Here is a 19,347-nt window from a genome sequence, read left to right as displayed (position 1 = left end):
GCCATGGCTCACGGGCTTAGTTGCTCCGCAGCATGTGGGATCTTCCCGGACCAGGGCACGAACCCGTGTCTCCTGCATCGGCAGGCGGATTCTCAACCACTGCGCCACCAGGGAAGCCCAAGCTTAAACCCTTTTAAGTTTGGACCTGTACACGGCCTTTAGCACCTAATCCATTTGTGAGTAGAGATGCTACTAAACATCTTTAACCCCTGACGCTGAGACTGGCTGGTTGGTGGGGATAAAAAAACCCACTTAAACACTATAAACACTAAAATTAATTCTAAATGGATTCAAGAATCAAATAAAAGCAATGAAACCAAAAAGACAGCTCAACAAAATTTCAGTTCAAGATGACAGGCTCCTACACCTGTCTACTTTTCCCCCCTCCCAAAGTCATACTGAAATAAAAGGACCTTCAAAACACCAGAGAAATGCCTCCCTCCAAATAGTCCAGGGAACTACACAATAAATACCAAGACCTGGAGAGGAGAATGAGCAAACAGAGTTACCCAACAGAATAATTTACAGCATTTCTCAAACTTCAGTCAGTCCCATTACGGCGCCGCGATTTTTGTTATATCCCAGTGTTACCTATCCCGTTATTTAATGTTTTTCTTTAAATCATCTTACTATGTTTTAGTTAAATAAATGTATTTTAAAGGAAACTTTATATCACTATAATAAGTGCAAAACGAGTGTCACTTTGTCATCAGTAGGTGGTAACTATAAAAATAAACACAGTTTACTAAATTCTAACTAATATTGTTGCTGCAGAAAGATCTGGGCTTGCCTCCTGTTCTCTATGTTACCAGAGGAAACTAGCTGCTATTAGAGAGGTATTTCAGACTAGCAGCTAATTGAGACTTTCTCTTTGTTACAATCAAGAGGAAAAAGAACTGAAAAGGGAATTATTATCTTAAGTTTGTTTCAATGGCCCTTAGTGTTGAGCCCACATCCTGTTTAAACCATCCCTGGTATAAATGGCGCACGTGCCTGCCCTGACAGTTGGGCCAGGCCCTTCCACAAAACTCTGCCCCCAGACACACTCCTTTGCATTTTCTCATACACAGCCATTCATTTGACCACCCCAGCGGGCCCCCAAAATCAAATTCGAGAAATGCTCTCCAAAGAAAGTGGCGATCTACTTAGGGAGGACGTTGTAATGGTCTGAGGGCTGAGAAAGACTAGAGAAGAGCTTGGGCATCTTCAGACGCCCACAAATGATGCCAGCCTGGGTAACGCGGAACCGTGGGAGGCGGGTGCTAAGAGGAAGGGCAGCTTCACTCAGAGTAAGATTTACACAAAGAGCCACAGGCCCCCCTAACCTGGCCCACAGCAGGGGATTTTCACCATCTTTGCCTGTCTCCTGCTCCCCACCTCTGCACCCTATATGGAAAGCAGCCTACTCACAAGCTCTGCAAACTTAAACAGAGCCTACAGGCAGCCCTGCCAGCTGAGGTTCGGGCCTCTTGGGGACAAAGACCTATCCATAAATAAAGAGAAAACCCACACCAGCTACTTATAAATCCAGTCTTTCACTATGTACAAGAACGGTCAAGTGAGCATCCAGAAAGCTCACCCCCGTGTCCCCTGCACCAAAACGTTTACTGCAGGAGGGATGCCAGGGGAGAAAACAGAAGACTCAGAGAAGAAAATGATGCAAGGGTCCAGAAACAGCAATAATTGAGTGTGAACTTAAGTAGTGAAGAAATATTAAAAGAAATTAAGAGACTCCTTGAAGTAGCACAGGTTTTCTGACCTAGGGCTCTATTTTCTTCTACGACACCAATCACACACCTTGGTTCAACAATGAATACACAATCATAATAATGTAAATATAGCTATTGTTATGATTTTCTATATAAAATCAACCTATAGACAGAGCATGGAAGGCTTAACTATCATTACAGAACAGGCTATAAAAACACACAGCATACATAGAACACAAATTAAGAACTGAGAGACAAAAAAGTACATGTTCTTGGGCTAATTTTTCTCATTTTCATAGTGTAGTCTCCTGACTATGCCAAAAATTGATGAATCAAAAAATAAAGGGTTTTGTTTTGTTTTGTTTTGTTTTGAGGTTTTTTTTGCGTTACGCGGGCCTCTCACTGTTGTGGCCTCTCCCGTTGCGGAGCACAGGCTCCGGACGCGCAGGCTCAGCGGCCATGGCTCATGGGCCCAGCCGCTCCGTGGCACGTGGGATCTTCCCGGACCAGGGCACGAACCCATGTCCCCTGCATCGGCAGGCGGATTCTCAACCACTGCGCCACCAGGGAAGCCCCCCAAAATAAAGGGTTTTGTGCATTGTTTAAAATTATAAATGTAACCACTACAAGGGGTAACCAAACCAAAACTAAACATGGAGAGGTTGGAGGTATGCAAATTCCTCATCTTTCATTATGTGGAATCTATAAGCAGAACCAGTAGTTGACAAATAAAATAAAGGCATAAATACATCATTTAAAGCTGTAATAACAGAAGAAACAAAGAAAGAGGAACTTAAAAGGGGCTACTGCTAGTGAAGAGAATTCATCTTATATAAATTTTTACCATATGCTTATATTACTCTTATATTAATTACACACACACACACACACACACACACACACACACACACACACACAGAGGATTCATAAGCAAAAAACAATCTACAAGAATATTCTCCAAACTGTTCTGGGACTGAAAAGAAAGAATTTCACGTTTCACTTTCTCCTCTTCTGGGTAGCCTCAATTTGTACCAGCAGTATATATTACCTACATAATTAGAAAAATATAAGATACAAAAATATTAAATGAATATTTAACAGATCTCAGGAGGCCCAGGACTTAATAAAGAAAAGGATGTATTTGGCTAAATACAATTTATGAGCTAAATCCCTTTATTTTAATGACTTATTTAAATGAAAAACTTTATATGAGAAAAATTTCATGAATAAAATTTAAAAGCAACTGACAAGTGGTTGAAATATTTGTAACATATACCATGACTAAAGCTAGTACCCTTAAAGGACTTTTACTAATCAATTTAACAAAAACAAAACAAACACTAATACTCCAATTAAAAAAAAGGGCAAAGGACATAAATAGTCAAATCAGTTCAAAAATATATTAAAATGGCCAATAAATATGAAAGATGAAAATAAGTTCACTTTCCCGGGCATTCAAAGAAATGCAGATTAAAACAATGAAATGTCATTTTTCAATCTCTCAACTGGCAAAAATCATTTTAAATTATCATAACCCAAGTGTTACAAGAGTTTGGTGAGAAAGATATTCTCCTAAACTGCTGAAAAGTGTAAAGTGACACATCCTTTCTGGAAGGATTTGGCAATACAGATCAAGAGCTTAAAAATGTTCCTATTCTTTGACACTATAATTCCACGTTTGTGATCATTTCTTTAGGATGAAGTCAAAGATGTGATCAATAACTTAAAGACGTTCACCACAACATTGTTTAAATGGGAAAAAAATGGAGAAAAACATTGTAATATAACACGTTGTAATCCTTCAAAGTCATGATTCTGTAACTAAAAAATGTTAGGGGAGCACAACAAAATATTTATTTGAATGCCATGTCTGTATAAAACACGTGTGTGTGTGTGCCTGAGAGAGAAGGAATGCATAGGTAACAACAGCCTGTACAGAAAAAAATCTAAAAGAATGAGCACTAAAATATCAGTGATGATTATTTAGGTGGGAGAGTAATGTGTGACTATTCCTTTCTATATCACATATTTGTGTAATTTTTAAATTTTTTTGGCAGCAAGCATGTTTCAGTTTTGTAATAAGGCAAAACAAAAAAATGTTAAAAGTCATCTTTGAACATTATTAATAACATGGGGCAAATTCATTTAAGGTTAAATGAAAAAATCAGAATATGAAACTGTACGTAGCTCCAATTTTGCTTTTAAATCTGTTTACATACATACATATGAAAAAGTTTACAGAACACCAATATGTTAACGGAGATGAAGTCTGGGCAGCACAGTGAAATGGCATTTTATGTTTCTCCCTTTCATTTCCCAAATTTTCTACAATGAAAACCATTCCCACTAAGTCTTAGAAACAAAGAGTTAATAAAAAGTTAAATTTCCTTGTTGCAGGGCCCAGAAGCCTTGGAAGTGCTAATTTCCATCATCAATCTTTAAAAACAACATTAGGGACATCCTGGCTTCAGAACGCTTTCCAAATATTAATACTGTGCTCTTTCCACTGTACCATGCTGCATTCAAGGGACTAAGCTAACATAAGCATTGGAAAATGTCAGAGAACAGTGGCAATATAACTTATAAAAATCTAAAGAAAAATGTCTGGGAAAGAATCATGATTTAAATGAGGATTAAATGATCATTTTCATTTATAATTATAATTTAAACGAGGGTTAAAACTTAAGCAATGTACAGCAGGATGACCAGAGGTAGGAATAATGTATAGTATGCTTGAAATTGGCTAAGAGAGTAGATCTTGAATGTTTTCACCACACACACACAAAAAGATAACTGTGAGGTGATGGACATTTTAATTACCTTGACTGCAGCAATCATTTCACAATGTATGCAAATGACAAACCATCACATACAACATGAATATATAAAATTTTTGTCGATTATATCTCAATAAAGCTGGAAAAAATAAACTGAATGATAAAATTTGGGGTTTAAAAATAAAACAATTTTTTAATGAAAAATAAAATTTTAAGCAGCCCTGCACAGTACCAGTGTGTTCTAGAAAGCACACCCCAAAAATGCTGGAGTAAATAAATTATTTATGAGATACTCTTGATCAGGTTGTATTTATTAAAATTCCATAGAAATGCAATTTTTAAAGTAGCTTGATTTAAGGTAGGTTCTGCCTTCATGACTAAAACTGATACTGCCACAAGCTGAGAATGGAAAAAGTTGGAGAAGTTAGATAATAACTTGACTAATAAGGGAAGAGAAATATAATAATAATAATAATAATAAAGGAAAAAGAAAAATGTGCAAATAAAAACAATAGTGCATTAGCTCCTACAAAAAGATCCTAATTAGGACATAAAACATCTCTAGTAAAAGCAAAGCTGGACCTTGGTTCTGCTTTAGGAAAAAAGAGGGAGACTCATGGACTGACAGAAGGAACATGGCTGACACATGAGGAACCAGCTGCAGCAGTCACAAGGGGGGGCAATAAAAAGCAAGTTGCCAGGACCCAGAATAAGTGTTCAAGGGCTGGGAAATAAGCTCCACTGCTAAGCAGAGCTGCTATATTCATCACGAGCCTATGGATACCCCAGTGGTCACGAGAGAGCAACGTGAATAAACTTCCTTGAGTGTGAGCAGCAGTAGAGTGCGTTAGTTCAGAACACACAATATGGAGCCGCACTAGATTCAAAGTCTAGTCCTGCCCCTCACCAGCTATATGATGCCGGGGAAGTTACTTAAACACCTGTGCCTCATCTTCCTCATCTGCAAACTGGAGAAAATAACCCTACTACCTTGTAGGGTTGTTCTGAGAATTAAAGAGTTAATATATGTAACCTGCTTAGACAGAGCCTAGTAGTGTTACATAAGTAAAATAATAACTCACACTTATTAGTTGTTGATTGAAAAATTATAGAGAGATAGGTAGAACTCTCGTTTACATTAGGATTCATTTTCCCAGATGTTTTTCCTGAGGCTTAGAAGTTATACTGCCATTGCTCCTAGCCATTTTCCTTAAAGAGACTAAATTCACATCATTTCCGTCTCTTTAATGTGGCATGGCACAATGGAAAGAATACAGGCTTTGGAGGTAGGCAAACCTGAGTTCAAATCCTAGCTCTTCCACATACTAGCTATGTGATTTTGGAGAAATTATGTTCTGAGCCTCAACATACTCATTTGCAGAAAAAAGCAGAATAACAATACCTAGACTTAACTGTGAAAATTAAATGTAATAACTTAAGTAAAGCAATCTTTTCTCCCTTAAATTGCTGGTAAAGTTATAGGCACCATTCTTTGGGGCTAGAATTTGGCTGTATCAAAATTAGAAGATAATACTCATCATTTAATCTTCTTTTACTTCTAGGAATATCTGAAAATTAAGATGCTCTCAGTGCTGCTACAATAGAAAAAAAGGAGGGAGGCACCAACCTAACTGCAAGAATAGCGTACGAAGAAAATGCTTCTGACAAAAGAGAAAAAAGCAGAATATACACAGTCATTAATGATTACATTTTAAGAGCACTGCATGAAATAAAAACAAGTTACAAAATAGTATTCAAGTATTCAGGTGTGATCAATTTATTTTTAATTATTTCTTTGGATATTCATTTTTGCAATGAAAAAAGTATGAAGATAAACACCAAGATATCAATAAATGAATTTTTATTTCTTCCTACCACTTTTCCAGACTTCAGAATGTTCTTTGGTGAACATGCATTCATTTTATAATAACAAATTCAGTTCATTTAAAGTAAGAACATAAATGTATAAGGGGAAAAAGATGAAGAAAATTAACTGAAATGCTAACTGTGGTTTTTCTCTATCTTGCAAACTTTCTATAATGTGGTTAATCTTACTTTTAGACTGAAAAGAAAAACATTGTTTTTAAAAGCATCCTCCCTCAAGCTTGCCTTTCCCTAGTTAGTACCTGTCTTTCCTTCTCAATCAAAATTCTTGAATAAAAAGTACTGTATTCTTCGAGAGTTTCAAAGATATACTCCCCCCAGACTTAAGAACTGTGGGAAATAGCTTATCCCCAAGAGTTCAGCATTAAAGGCAACTCTTGCAGGGGTTTGGGCAACCCAGGCCTGCTGAGTTAATCCTTTACTACAACAAAGAATGAAATCACAGCAGAAATATATAAATTCTAAAGTCAACTCTAAAGAGGCCAGCCAAATGATTCTTGGCCCCCAAAACAGAAATCCAACTAAAACAAGATGGTAAAATTGCAGTTTTCACTGAGGTACCGAACTGCAAGGGTTGCTGCACACCAAAGGGAGACTCCACACCAAAATGCCGATTTTACAAAGAAAGAGAACCAAAAGGAGCCCCGTGGCGCTGGGACTCCTCTCGGTCACATCGTGAATATAAACAGTGAGTGGACGGGTGAGAGTTCTCTGCTGTGAAGAGGGGACACTAAGAGGGGGAGGCGTGGAGCGAGGCACCGACGTGCTGTGCATAAAACCAGGCCCTCGCGTCAGGCCGCGCGTGGGGCTCAAAGGGCTTATTCAGTGAGGTGAACACGTGACCCCTGAGAGCGGGGTACCGGGGCTCTAGAGAGCAGGAGGAGGAGAAGCCATGTTGGTCGCTGAGATAAGACTGCGTGACCAGGGCAGAGCAGCAGCAATTCCAGCAGAGCAGACGTGGACCCCAGGCCAGAAGCAACAGTGGGGTCGTCTCTCAATCAGCCCAGCAGTGTCCTCAAGCAGGCCAAACAGGCCCTAGGAGGAGGAAGCTGTAGGTGGACCTAAGTTCCCAGGAGCTATGAAAGACACTAAATAAAGCCCACCAGCATAACGATGCATCCCCCCCCCAGGTCAGGGGAGCAGCCAGAATGGGCGCCTCCCAAGAGACTCTAAAAAGCCCACAGGACAGAGTCAGCTTTAACCACGTACCAGGCTCAGAGAGCCACGTAAGGACAGTCCTAGTTCCTCAACATTCCTTCTTCCTCCCACTCCGCCTTACCTAGAACCCGGTAAGGTCAGAAACTGGGGGGTCAAAGGGGACACAAAAGGACAGAAGCCAACTGTACCACTTTCTCTGACAGCAAGTGGTTGCCAACTACAAATCTTAACTGGGAGAAGAGGGAGAAGAAGTCTTACCTTTGAATGAAGGCTGAGTGTTGATTAATTAACACACTGAACTGGATACTTTTAATTTTTAAATTGAGCCTATGTTTTGTGACTTCTATTCCCTAAGATCATTGCCACTTGAATGCACCTTTTGTCTTTCACTTAATGAGCCATGCTTATTAAACAGCTGTTGAATCAACAACTTGAAGAGTGAATAAAAAGTCATAAGGCCTGATGCCTTCTCATAAAAGGAAAAAGCTTTCCAAGCTGAGTGCATTTTAAAGAGATGGTGAGAGACAAAAATAAAGATTTATTTTAATCCTCTCCCACAAGTTATACATGCGACACATTGAGTACATACCTAAAGAAAGAATATATCAATCAGAACACAGTTTGGTCCTTCCTGGAAGCACAACCACAGCCGCACTGGGAAACTGTGCAAGTGTCCATTTCAGGATGATGCTGGGGACAGAGCCTCCAGGCTCCGAGGCAGGACCCTAAACCTGAAATGAAGGGGGGTTACAGACCCTGAACGACCCACCAGTCCTTGTGGCTCACCCATCTCTAGAGCGAAGTGAATGTCCTCACCATAGGCTGCCACCGCTGGACCTCGCATTCATCAACCTCCGCTAACTGCACCTGACTCTAGGCTCCCTAACTAATGTTTTGGATCAAAACGAGTTTCACTCAAGGGAAAGTTCCAGCTCATTTGAGAACTTTATTTCTCACTCTGATAAGGGTGTCCTGGTTGCCACCTCAGGGCTGTGTGGCTTGAGTCAGCATGATATCCTGGGTACTGACAGCCGTCTGAGTCTTCAAAGGGACGACTCCCTCCAGCTGTGTCTCCCTGAGACTCCCAGCTGTCCGTCCCAAGGGTCGACTCTATTTCTACGCTCTACCTCTGGTTCACTCCGTACCTCAACAAAAATAGGTTTTGGCCTTAATAGTCCACTAAAACTACTCTTCTTAAGGTAACAATAACTTAATGCCCAATCCAGTAGACCCTGAGGATGTGAAAAACCACCACACAGGTGGTCAGGAGATATGAAGAAAAAGTCAAAGAACAAGGAATTTTAGTGTAATATAAATAGGATACACGGATGTAATATACAGCACAGGGAATGTAGCCAATATTTTACAGTAACTTTAAATGGAGTGTAACCTATAAAAATGTTGAATCACTATGTTATACACCTGAAACTAATATAATATTGTAAATCAACTATACTTCAATTAAAAAAAGAATTTTAGCAAGAAGTGTCCATCAAGGCCAGTGTGAGAGAACATTCCACTAAGATAAGGACTGAGAGGCACCCATCTGATCTGGCGACAAGGAAGGCCCCGGCCACTTGTCCTCAATGGTCTCAGGGGTGGGGGAACAGAAGCAGGCTGCAGTGAGTGTCAAGCCACAGCAGGTGAGCATCAAAAAACAGCTGATTAACTGCAGGGGGCCAAAGAGTGAGGGAAGGGAGAAAGGGAAAAAAGTGAAGACATCGTTCAAGAAGCTTGGCTGGGAAGAAGAAACAAAGAAACAGTCAACTGATGGAGGGGTTATGCTTCTGTAGTTTTAAGAACAGACCTCAAAGAAGGATCCAGTTAAAAATACTTAACCCTGAGTACTTACTATGGCAAAACTCCAGGAGTTTACACATAGTAAATCTTTTAATCTTCACAAACCACCCAATAAAATAAGGAATAATATTATCTCCTTTCCACAGATAAGGGATCTGACGTACTCTGGGGGTCTCTGAAGAGCCACAGGAAAAAGCATCAGCTTCAATGCGTGCCAGGCAAAGAGAGAAGGAGGCAGTGTCACTAGAAAAGGCAGCAGGGAATGAGTTAAGAATAGGTGGAGAGTGGGCCTCAGTTAGAAGGGTGACTCATTCTTTTAGACTGGAAAACAGGAACTAAGTTCACATGCCTGAAAACCCTTACTCATCCCTCAAAAATCAGCTCAAACATCGCCTACATTAGGAAGTCTCCTCTAACAACTGTTAAAGTGTGGATACAAACAAATTAGCGCGAGGACGTGCCCAGGTGATGGCCCTTATATTCAGGTTGGGTTAAGAGTGGGAACAGTCTTGACCATGGCGGGAAGTGCACAGGGAGACAACCAAATCCAAGAAATGTAACTGAGCAATCGTGCTGAGGACTCAGCTTGGATTGGACACCACACATTAATACAAGGCTGGGGTTTTGCCGGGTGAGAGAGCAGGACAGCCGAGGGTCTTGATGGGAATGCAACGCGGGTAATTAACTATGGTCTCCAGACTGGATGTGGAAGATGCCAGAAATGGGCTGTAAACTGGAGACAAGGGGATCAAGAGTCTGGTGATCAGAGTCACCGTCAGAGAGTACGAAGAAACTGCAGGAGTTTGTTTACAACGAAAGAGGACGAATCAAATTAGGTTGGGTGAAGACAGTTCTCTGCTAAAGAAACATCCACTTCTGCCTACTTTGCTGTCACCTCTTTCTCCACCACGCAGTAAACACTGGATTGGAATTGCTTAAAGTTCTGTCCTCAGCCTTCCAGCTCTAGTCGCTGCTTCCAGCGTCCTCATTCACATCCACAGCATAACTCCCACCTAACAACCCACGTCCAGGCCAGCTCCCTCTCTCCAGATGGCCCCTGGGTATCTCCCGCTGGACTTTACAAGCCCCTGGACATTAAGCATCTTTCCCCAGATGAGCTCCTCCCTCTCCACGCTCCCTGCCTCTGTGAACAGTAACCTCACCTGTCGACCCCAAGTCACCTTCAACTCCGCTTTCTCTCCCCGAGTCCAATGAGCTTGACTGACACAGCCTACCTGCCTGCACATCTTTAGAATCCCTCTTTTCTATCCTGTCCATTCTCACTGCTACCACCTTCACTGGGGCTGTCAGCATCTCCCACTGGACTCTAACAGTTCTCTGGGCCCCTCCTGCTGGCCACCCTGTTGCCTTGACCTAAGTCTGTCCATTAGAAGCTCCCCCCACCAATGTTTTAAACATTCAAATTTCTGATTCCCACATTAGCCCTTCTGAATCTGACTCTCTGGGAATGGGACCCAGGAAATCTGGACATTCAGAAAGCTCCATAGCTGCTTTTGTGTGGCCTTGCCACAGGCAGCATATGGAAAACACTGCTCGCATCCGCAACAATAATCTGTCTTGCCTGCCACAGCAACGTGCAGCCTTCCCAACTAGCGTTCTATTAGATGTTGACCTTCTTCTGCCCCCCGGACTCTGCCCTACCATCTGGTCCTGGCCGCGCTCCTGAACAGGGGCAGCTGTGGCCACGCCTCCTCTTCTCCCTCTTCATGTTCCATCCCCAGCTCCCGACTCGCCAGCCCTCTGAATGACGTCACTGCACACCTCTGTGCAGAAACTGCTCCCTTCAGCTGTAAGCAACAATCCCCTAACTCATCACCTCCTGCCTCTCGGCCAGGCCCTGGCCAGGCTCTGTCCCCCGTAGAGGCTCTCTCCCCACTTGCATGCCTGACACACTCTTACTCATCCCTCAAACATCAGCTGAGATAGCGCCCACACTGGAAGTCTTAACCATGCCCCTTCCCTCCCCAGCCCATGGCTGCCATAAACCTGCAGCACCCAGTACAGAAGCTGTTCCATTTCTTTTTTTTTTAAGTTTTTCCCCACTAGACACAGAACTCCTTGAGGGTGGGACATATACCTAGAATACAACAGACACACAATTAATGTTGGTTGAGTCCATGTTAGAATGAATACACTGTGAAGTGAATAAGTCATGGGAACACTTACTAAAAATGTAAGAAATGAAACGTCTATTATTCAACACGTAATTGAGTGGTAGCATTCGTCTCTAAGCAAGGGTCTAAAATAAGGCATGAACACGATTCCTATGCACTTTTATCCAGTCATAATTACCTGACAGGGTAGAGAGCAATACAGTTTCATAGACATGGTCGCAAATGCCCTTCCCTCAATTTACTGCCCTAGCAGCACCAGCGTTCTTCAATACCTTGGAAACGCCCTGCTGTGCCTGTTTGAGAGTCTTTGTGCTTGTGCTCTTTCTGCAAGATGCACGCTTTTCAACATAAACTGACAGGTGGGTTCCTTCACGCCATCTGGGTCACCTTCCCGAACATCTTCGCTGACCACACCTGCTAAAGCAGCATCCTTAGCATTCTTTTAGCGTCCTGCTAAAGTCCTCCATAACCACAGTCTGTGCCACTACCCTCAGATTTTCTTCATGACCCTTATCACTATGTGAAAACACCTAACTTACTTATTGGATGTTGGTCTCCTTCATCCTCCTTTACCCTCTATACACGAACAGTGTGTGGCTTATATGGGTAGTAAACAGACACTTGTTGAATAAATGAATGAATGAGAGAGGGGGGAAAGCAAGTATAACACAAATACACTATCCACTAGTCACAGATGTGGGAAATACTCCAGTGGTAGGAAATGGCCAGGATTTTTCCCTTAAAAAGAGAACGTTATTCAGCATCCCTGGGGGCACTGCTAGGCAGATTATTCATCCTCGGGACACTTACTCAGGATCAGAACTCTGAATTACCAAAGGGCTACACAACTTATCTAAAGGAAATCACTTCCCTCTCAGTGGGGCGCATTGCAAAGAAAAATTTCAAAGCGAAGTAAATTTTCCCACCCAGACTTGCCGAAAGACCAGTCTTGGAAAACCAGTGCCTAAACACCATTGTAAGCTCTGCAAACACCGGGACCGAGACTTGTCTAATGTCACATTCCCAGCCCCTCGCAGTTTCCGAGATGCTCAAAATGTTTGTTAAATGAGCATATAAGACATGGACTTCTGAGGAATGGCCATTCCATCAATTCTTATGCTGTGGATACACTTATTTTAGAAAAACGGCAAGACAGCTAAGGAGGAGCCTTTGGCCTAGGCCTCTCCCTGGGTAGCAGTTTGGCTCCTAGAATTCAATACTCATCAACCATGTGCCACAGGTAATCACTATTACTACCTTCCCCAAGAGTCACCCTGTATCAAATCTGAATACACTTTGCCAACATAATAGCTAATACAGCATAGTAACCAATAACAGATTTTGCTTGCCTTTTAAATTCTTTAATGTGTTTTGGTCAGCAAGGAAGGATAGGTCAAAATGATGAATGAAAACAAATAAAACTGAAGAATTTTACCATTAATTTCATATCCACCAGTGTATGGCTCACAGATGCCAGGAAAATCACACCACCTTTTGACTATCAGTTTCAACAGTCATGTTCTTTTTCTAAAGGGTAGTTTGGGGAAGATTAATTACCTAGTAGTTGTAACATACTCTGAGGCCAATGCCTGAAAGATGCCATAAATCAAATTAAGTATGAAACAAGGGAAATCACAAATATTAAACCCACTTCAAAACCTGAGAAGTGAGGAAGATTTATAATTATGCCCGCTGCCCTGATACTCACTTACTCCCAGGGCAAGAAATGTATTCTCAGAAAAAGATTCCTAACATTCACAACAGATCATTAATATTTGGAAATGTGAACTGCCTCTGTACTCAGTAAGATTAACTTAACACGTATAGCGATATGAAGCGTTAACAGTGACAAGCAATTGCAAAAATTATAGCTATTCAAACAATTCACTGTTGCTGTATCAGTGCCTAATCTCAGTGCTGTTTAGTTAACATACAGTCCACCTTATCAAAAGTCAATTAAGCCATTTCAACGAGAAAAAGAAAGTCGTTTAAAAGGCTATATGTATTTCTCTGCCCTCTATCTGCTGACACTCCACAGCTGACACTCCAGTAAAATACAGCAACATCCAGCAGCAAAGTCTCTGCTTTTGTGCCAAACTACTTCCAAACTTCCTTCCACATTCAAGTACTTTAATCAGTTTTTGTTTGTCTAAAAACTCCTAAGAGAGACTGAGGAGCAAAAAAAAAATCTAAGTAAAACTAAGGGGTCAGCTCCTGAAGAAGCAGAGGTTGGAATTCGCATCCGGGGGAGAGCCAGTTCGGTCCCTCTGTAGCCTAAATGAATGGAGCAAGATGACTGGGAAGGGAGCAGGCTTCCAGCATCGCTTCCACCCGGGCAGCCTCTTCTTTCTAGCTGGCAAACCTACCGCTGAGGGCAGGGGCCGGGCCATAAGACCAGGGTAACCCAGCCCGACCCGCACTGCCCAGCCCACCTGCAGCAGCCCCAGGAGCATCTGAGCATCGCACCTGGGGCTCACAGGTGGGGGGCTGGCGGCGGACTCAGTCCCCACTGACCCCTCCAGGCTGAAATGGGGGCGGTGTCCGCTGCCCCCACGGGCAAGAACTACCAAGGTTCTGGCACAGGGACGGCAGATCGCCCCCAAACCGCCTGCAACCGTGAGAGTCCCCGCTGCCTCCAGCCTCCTCAAGGAGGTACCCAGTGTGGTGCGTAGGGGACAGCCAGGATGGCGGCGTCCGGTACTCACAAAGCCCACTGGAACCGGTGCTGGTGAACATGGTCCCGCCGGACCCAGAGGCCCCGCGGGGGACAGGGGGAGGGGAAGCGGAGGTGGAGGGAACCCGGGGACCGCGCAGGCGCACTCCGGCCGGGCCGACGAAACCACCAACTCGACTCCACTCCAGGGGCCGCCTGCGAACAGCGCATGCGGTGCTCGTCTGCCCCCTTCCCTTCCGGCCGGAGAAGGGAAGTGCGTGCGAAGCGAAAGTGGTCCGCCTCTCCGGGTTTTTCCGACGGCCGCGGGAGCCTTGGAAAAGGAGTGGGATGCCGTGGGAGGAGCGGGTGTAACTCCTGGGACCCGCACACTAGTGCTTCAGCGCCGCCACTCGTCCTGTGGAGCCACCAAAGCAGCTAATTTCTCTGGAATGCCGGCGAGGTGATGTTCCTCGCGACCTCTAACCTCTCCCGGGACTGCACGCCCGGTGCGTTCCACGCATGCTCAGTCTTTCTGGGCCGTCCCGGGAGCTGGCTCCCCGGACGACTGTTGAGAGAACTGTCTCGAGTTCCGGTGCCCAGACAAGTGCAGGAGAGGCAGCTCCTCTGAGGGAAGGAGAGCCGGAGCTTGAAGACCCTCCCTGTCGTGAGGAGCGGGGCCGTCCAGCTGCCCCCCTCTTTTCCCATGTCGGTCCCGCGCGAAAGCCCCCGAAAAAGCGCCAAGTGCCATGGGGCTGGACCCTCACCCCTCCCCGCCGCGGTGGCCTGTGTCCAGGTGTCCCAGGCGCGGTGAGTCTGTGGCGGAGCGACCCTTAACCCCAAACTTCTTCCCTGGAGTCCTCTGGACCCATGTCGTTTAATTTTTTTTCCCTTGCAAAATTTTTACTCCTTGCCAAAGCGAAGTCACGGTTTTTAAAGTGAGTTTGAGCTTGAAAACGTTAATGTTATGCAGTAGTTAAAGAACATATATGGGGAAACTGACCAACTCTGAGGCTAAATGAAAAGGATAGGCTACAAAACTATGTACGGTATACTTTTTAAAAAGAAAAATTCTTTTTGAGTGCTCATAAGGGCCAGGCAGTAATAAAACACAGTCTCTGCCCTTAAGGAGAGGTGACAGTGGGCCAAAATATTAACACATTTATTTCTAGAAGACAAAAGTATAAAGTGACTTATTTACTTCAGGCTTTTCTTTATTCGTGAAGCGTGTTCACAGTCTTGAAATACGTTTTATGTTTAACTTAAGATTCATCGAATTGAGTTATTTTGCCGTAAAATGATACTCTCAAGGTCCTTTATGTTTGCAGAAGCTGTCAGCTGCAGCCACCGTAGGACAGTGGTTCTCATGGTAGGTGTGGGGACCGCCACCCACCCTTTAGGGAGTACCAAACGCCAAAGCTACCTTTACAGTGATATAAAGATATTATTTGTCATTTTTACTCTTAATCGCTCAGGAGTATCCAATGGAGTTTTCCACTGCACATTCGGAACAGTTGTATAACTTAATGAGCCAGTATTTTCCAGTTGACCAGTACGTGATGTTACAAAACCATGCATGGGTAAAAGATCAATTCAAACTGCAAGATAAACCAATAAATTTTGGTGTCAACAGTACAAAAGATAAGAGTTTCAGACTTCTCATTGCAACTAGTCTTTAAGAAACTACCATTTGTTAAGCTGCGGTGTCATATCAAAAAAGAATATCCATATTATCAGAAATGACTATTAAAATGCTTTCTTTTCCAGCCTCATATCTGTGTTACGCCAGATTTTCTTTATATACTTAAACAATGAATCACGGGCTTCCTTGGTGGCACAGTGGTTGAGAATCCCAGGGGACGCGGGTTCGTGCCCTGGTCTGGGAAGATCCCACATGCCGCGAAGCGGCTGGGCCCGTGAGCCATGGCCTGCGTACCGAAAAAAAAAAAAAAAATCCTCCTGCCAATTCAGGGAACACAGGTTCAAACCTTGGACCAGGAAGATGCCACATGCCACAGAGCAATGAGCCCGTGTGCCACAACTACTGAGCTCTCGTGCTACAACTACTGAAGCCCACACGCCTAAAGCTTGTGCTCCGCCACAAGAGAAAACACTGCAATAAGAAGCCCGCTCACCTCAACAAAGAGTAGCCCCTGCTCGCTGCAACTAGAGAAAGCCCACGTGCAGCAACGAAGACCCGACAAAGCCAAAAATAAATAAACTAAATAAATTTATTTTTTAAAAAACAGTGAATCACAAAAAACAAAGCAGAAGCAGATATGAGAATCCAGCTGTCTTCTATTAAACCAGATGTTAGACATTTGCAAAAATGCTAAATAATGCTGTTCTTCCCCATAATTTTTTGCTTGGGAAAGTACAGTAATTTTTCACAACAATTTATTAGTTATGTTAACGTGTAATGGGTATACTATTTTTTTAACATTTTTATTGGAGTATAATTGCTTTGCAATGTTGTGTTAGTTTCTGCTGTAGAACAAACTGAATCAGCTATACATTTATCCCCATATCTCCTCCCTCTTGCGTCTCCCTCCCACCCTCCCTATCCCACCCCTCTAGGTGGTCACAAAGCATGGAGCTGATCTACCTGTGCTATGCAGCTGCTTCCCACTAGCTATCTATTTTACATTTGGTAGTGTATATATGTACATGCCACTCTCTCACTTTGTCCCAGCTTACCCTTCCCCCTCCCTGTGTCCTCAAGTCCATTCTCTGTGTCTGGGTCTTTATTCCTGTCCTGCCCCTAGGTTCTTCAGAACCTTTTTTTTTTTTAGATTCCATATATGTGTGTTAGCATACGGTATTTTTCTCCTTCTGACTTAATTCACTCTGTATGACAGTCTCTAGGTCCATGCACCTCACTACAAATAACTCAATTTCGTTTCTTTTTATGGCTGAGTAATATTCCATTGTATATATGTACCACATCTTCTTTATCCATTCATCTGTTGATGGACACATAGGTTGCTTCCATGTCCTGGCTATTGTAAATAGTGCTGTAATGAACATTGTGGTACATGACTCTTTTTGAATTATGGTTTTCTCAGGGTATATGCCCAGTAGTGGGATTGCTGGGTCATATGGTAGTTCTATTTTTAGTTTTTTAAGGAACCTCCATAGTGGCTGTATCAATTTACATTCCCACCAACAGTGCAAGAGGGTTCCCTTTTCTCCACACCCTCTCCAGCATTTATTGTTTGTAGATTTTTTGATGATGGCCATTCTGACCAGTGTGAGGTGATACCTCATTGTGGTTTTGATTTGCATTTCTCTAATGATTAGTGATGTTGAATATCCTTTCGTGTGTTTGTTGGCAATCTGTATATCTTCTTTGGAGAAATGTCTATTTAGGTCTTCTGCCCATTTTTGGATTGGGTTGTTTGCTTTTTTTGATATTGAGCTGCATGAGCTGCTTGTATATTTTGGAGATTAATCCTTTGTCAGTTGCTTCGTTTGCAAATATTTTCTCCCATTCTGAGGGTTGTCTTTTGGTCTTGTTTATGGTTTCCTTTGCTGTGCAAAACCTTTTAAGTTTCATTAGGTCCCGTTTGTTTATTTTGGTTTCTATTTCCATTTTTCTAGGAGGTGGGTCAAAAGGATCTTGCTGTGATTTATGTCATAGAGTGTCTGCCTATGTTTTCCTCTAAGAGTTTTATAGTGTCTGGCTTTACAATAAGGTCTTTAATACATTTTGAGTTTATTTTTGTGTATGGTGTTAGGGAGTGTTCTAATTTCATTCTTTTACATGTAGCTGTCCAGTTTTCCCAGCACCACTTATTGAAGAGGCTGTCTTTTCTCCACTGTATATTCTTGCCTTCTTTATCAAGGAAAAGGTGACCATATGTGTGTGGGTTTATCTCTGGGCTTTCTATCCTGTTCCATTGATCTATATTTCTGTTTTTGTGCCAGTACCGTAGTGTCTTGATTACTGTAGCTTTGTAGTATAGTCTGAAGTCAGGGAGCCTGATTCCTCCAGCTCCATTTTTCTTTCTCAAGATTGCTTTGGCTCTTTGGGGTCTTTTGTGTTTCCATACAAATTGTTCAATTTTTTGTTCTAGTTCTGTGAAAAATGCCATTAGTAGTTTGATAGGGATTACATTGAATCTGTAGATTGCTTTGGGTAGTATAGGCATTTTCACAATGTTGATTCTTCCAATCCAAGAACATGGTATATCTCTCCATCTGTTTGTATCATCTTTAATTTCTTTCATCAGTGTCTTATAGTTTTCTGCATACAGGTCTTTTGTCTCCTTAGGTACGTTTATTCCTAGGTATTTTATTCTTTTTGTTGCAATGGTAAATGGGGCTATTTCCTTAATTTCTTTTTCAGATTTTTCATCATTAGTATATAGGAATGCAAGAGACTTCTGTGCATTAATTTTGTATCCTGCTACTTTACCAAATTCATTGATTAGCTCTAGTAGTTTTCTGGTAGCATCTTTAGGATTCTCTATGTATAGTATCATGTCATCTGCAAACAGTTGCAATTTTACTTCTTCTTTTCCAATGTGGATTCCTTATTTCTTTTTCTTCTCTAATTGCTGTGGCTAAAACTTCCAAAACTATGTTGAATACTAGCGGTGAGAGTGGGCAGCCTTGTCTTGTTCCTGATCTTAGTGGAAATGGTTTCAGTTTTTCACCATTGAGAACGATGTTGGCTGTGGGTTTGTCATCTATGGCCTTTATTATGTTGAGGTAGCTTCCCTCTCTGCCTACTTTCTGGAGAGTTTTATAATAAATGGGTGTTGAATTTTGTTAAAAGCTTTTTCTGCATCTATTGAGATGATAATATGGTTTTTCTCCTTCAGTTTGTTAATATGGTGTATCACATTGATTGATTTGCATATATTGAAGAATCCTTGCATTCCTGGAATAAACCCCACTTGATCACGGTGTATGATCCTTTTAATGTGCTGTTTGATTCTGTTTGTTAGTATTTTGTTGAGAATTTTTGCATCTATGTTTATCAGTGATATTGACCTGTAGTTTTCTTTCTTTGTGACATCTTTGTCTGGTTTTGGTATCAGGGTTATGGTGGCCTCATAGAATGAGTTTGGGAGTGTTTGTCCCTCTGCTATCTTTTGGAAGAGTTTGAGAAGGATAGGTGTTAGCTCTTCTCTAAATATTTGATAGAATTCACCTGTGAAGCCATCTGGTCCTGGGATTTTGTTTGTTGGAAAATTTTAAATCACAGTTTCAATTTCAGCACTTGTGAT

At 42.3% G+C, this 19,347-nt stretch overlaps 1 protein-coding gene across 1 annotated transcript in view; it reads right to left on the bottom strand.

The window, feature by feature from the left end:
• The window catches only part of UBAC2 (UBA domain containing 2), a 160,565-nt gene extending 146,173 nt beyond the window's left edge, over positions 1-14,392 (bottom strand). The window contains 2 exon segments of the mRNA XM_059041971.2: positions 14,169-14,242; positions 14,244-14,392. Of these exon segments, the coding sequence (XP_058897954.1) occupies positions 14,169-14,242; positions 14,244-14,347 (178 nt within the window). The 5' untranslated portion in view covers positions 14,348-14,392.
• Positions 14,393-19,347: the final 4,955 nt, after the last annotated feature.

The sequence above is a fragment of the Kogia breviceps genome, chromosome 16 (genome assembly GCF_026419965.1).
Source record: "Kogia breviceps isolate mKogBre1 chromosome 16, mKogBre1 haplotype 1, whole genome shotgun sequence".
Taxonomy (NCBI): domain Eukaryota; kingdom Metazoa; phylum Chordata; class Mammalia; order Artiodactyla; family Physeteridae; genus Kogia; species Kogia breviceps.
The sequence above is the reverse complement of the archived record's forward strand: the minus strand, read 5'-3'. Positions and strand labels throughout refer to the sequence as shown.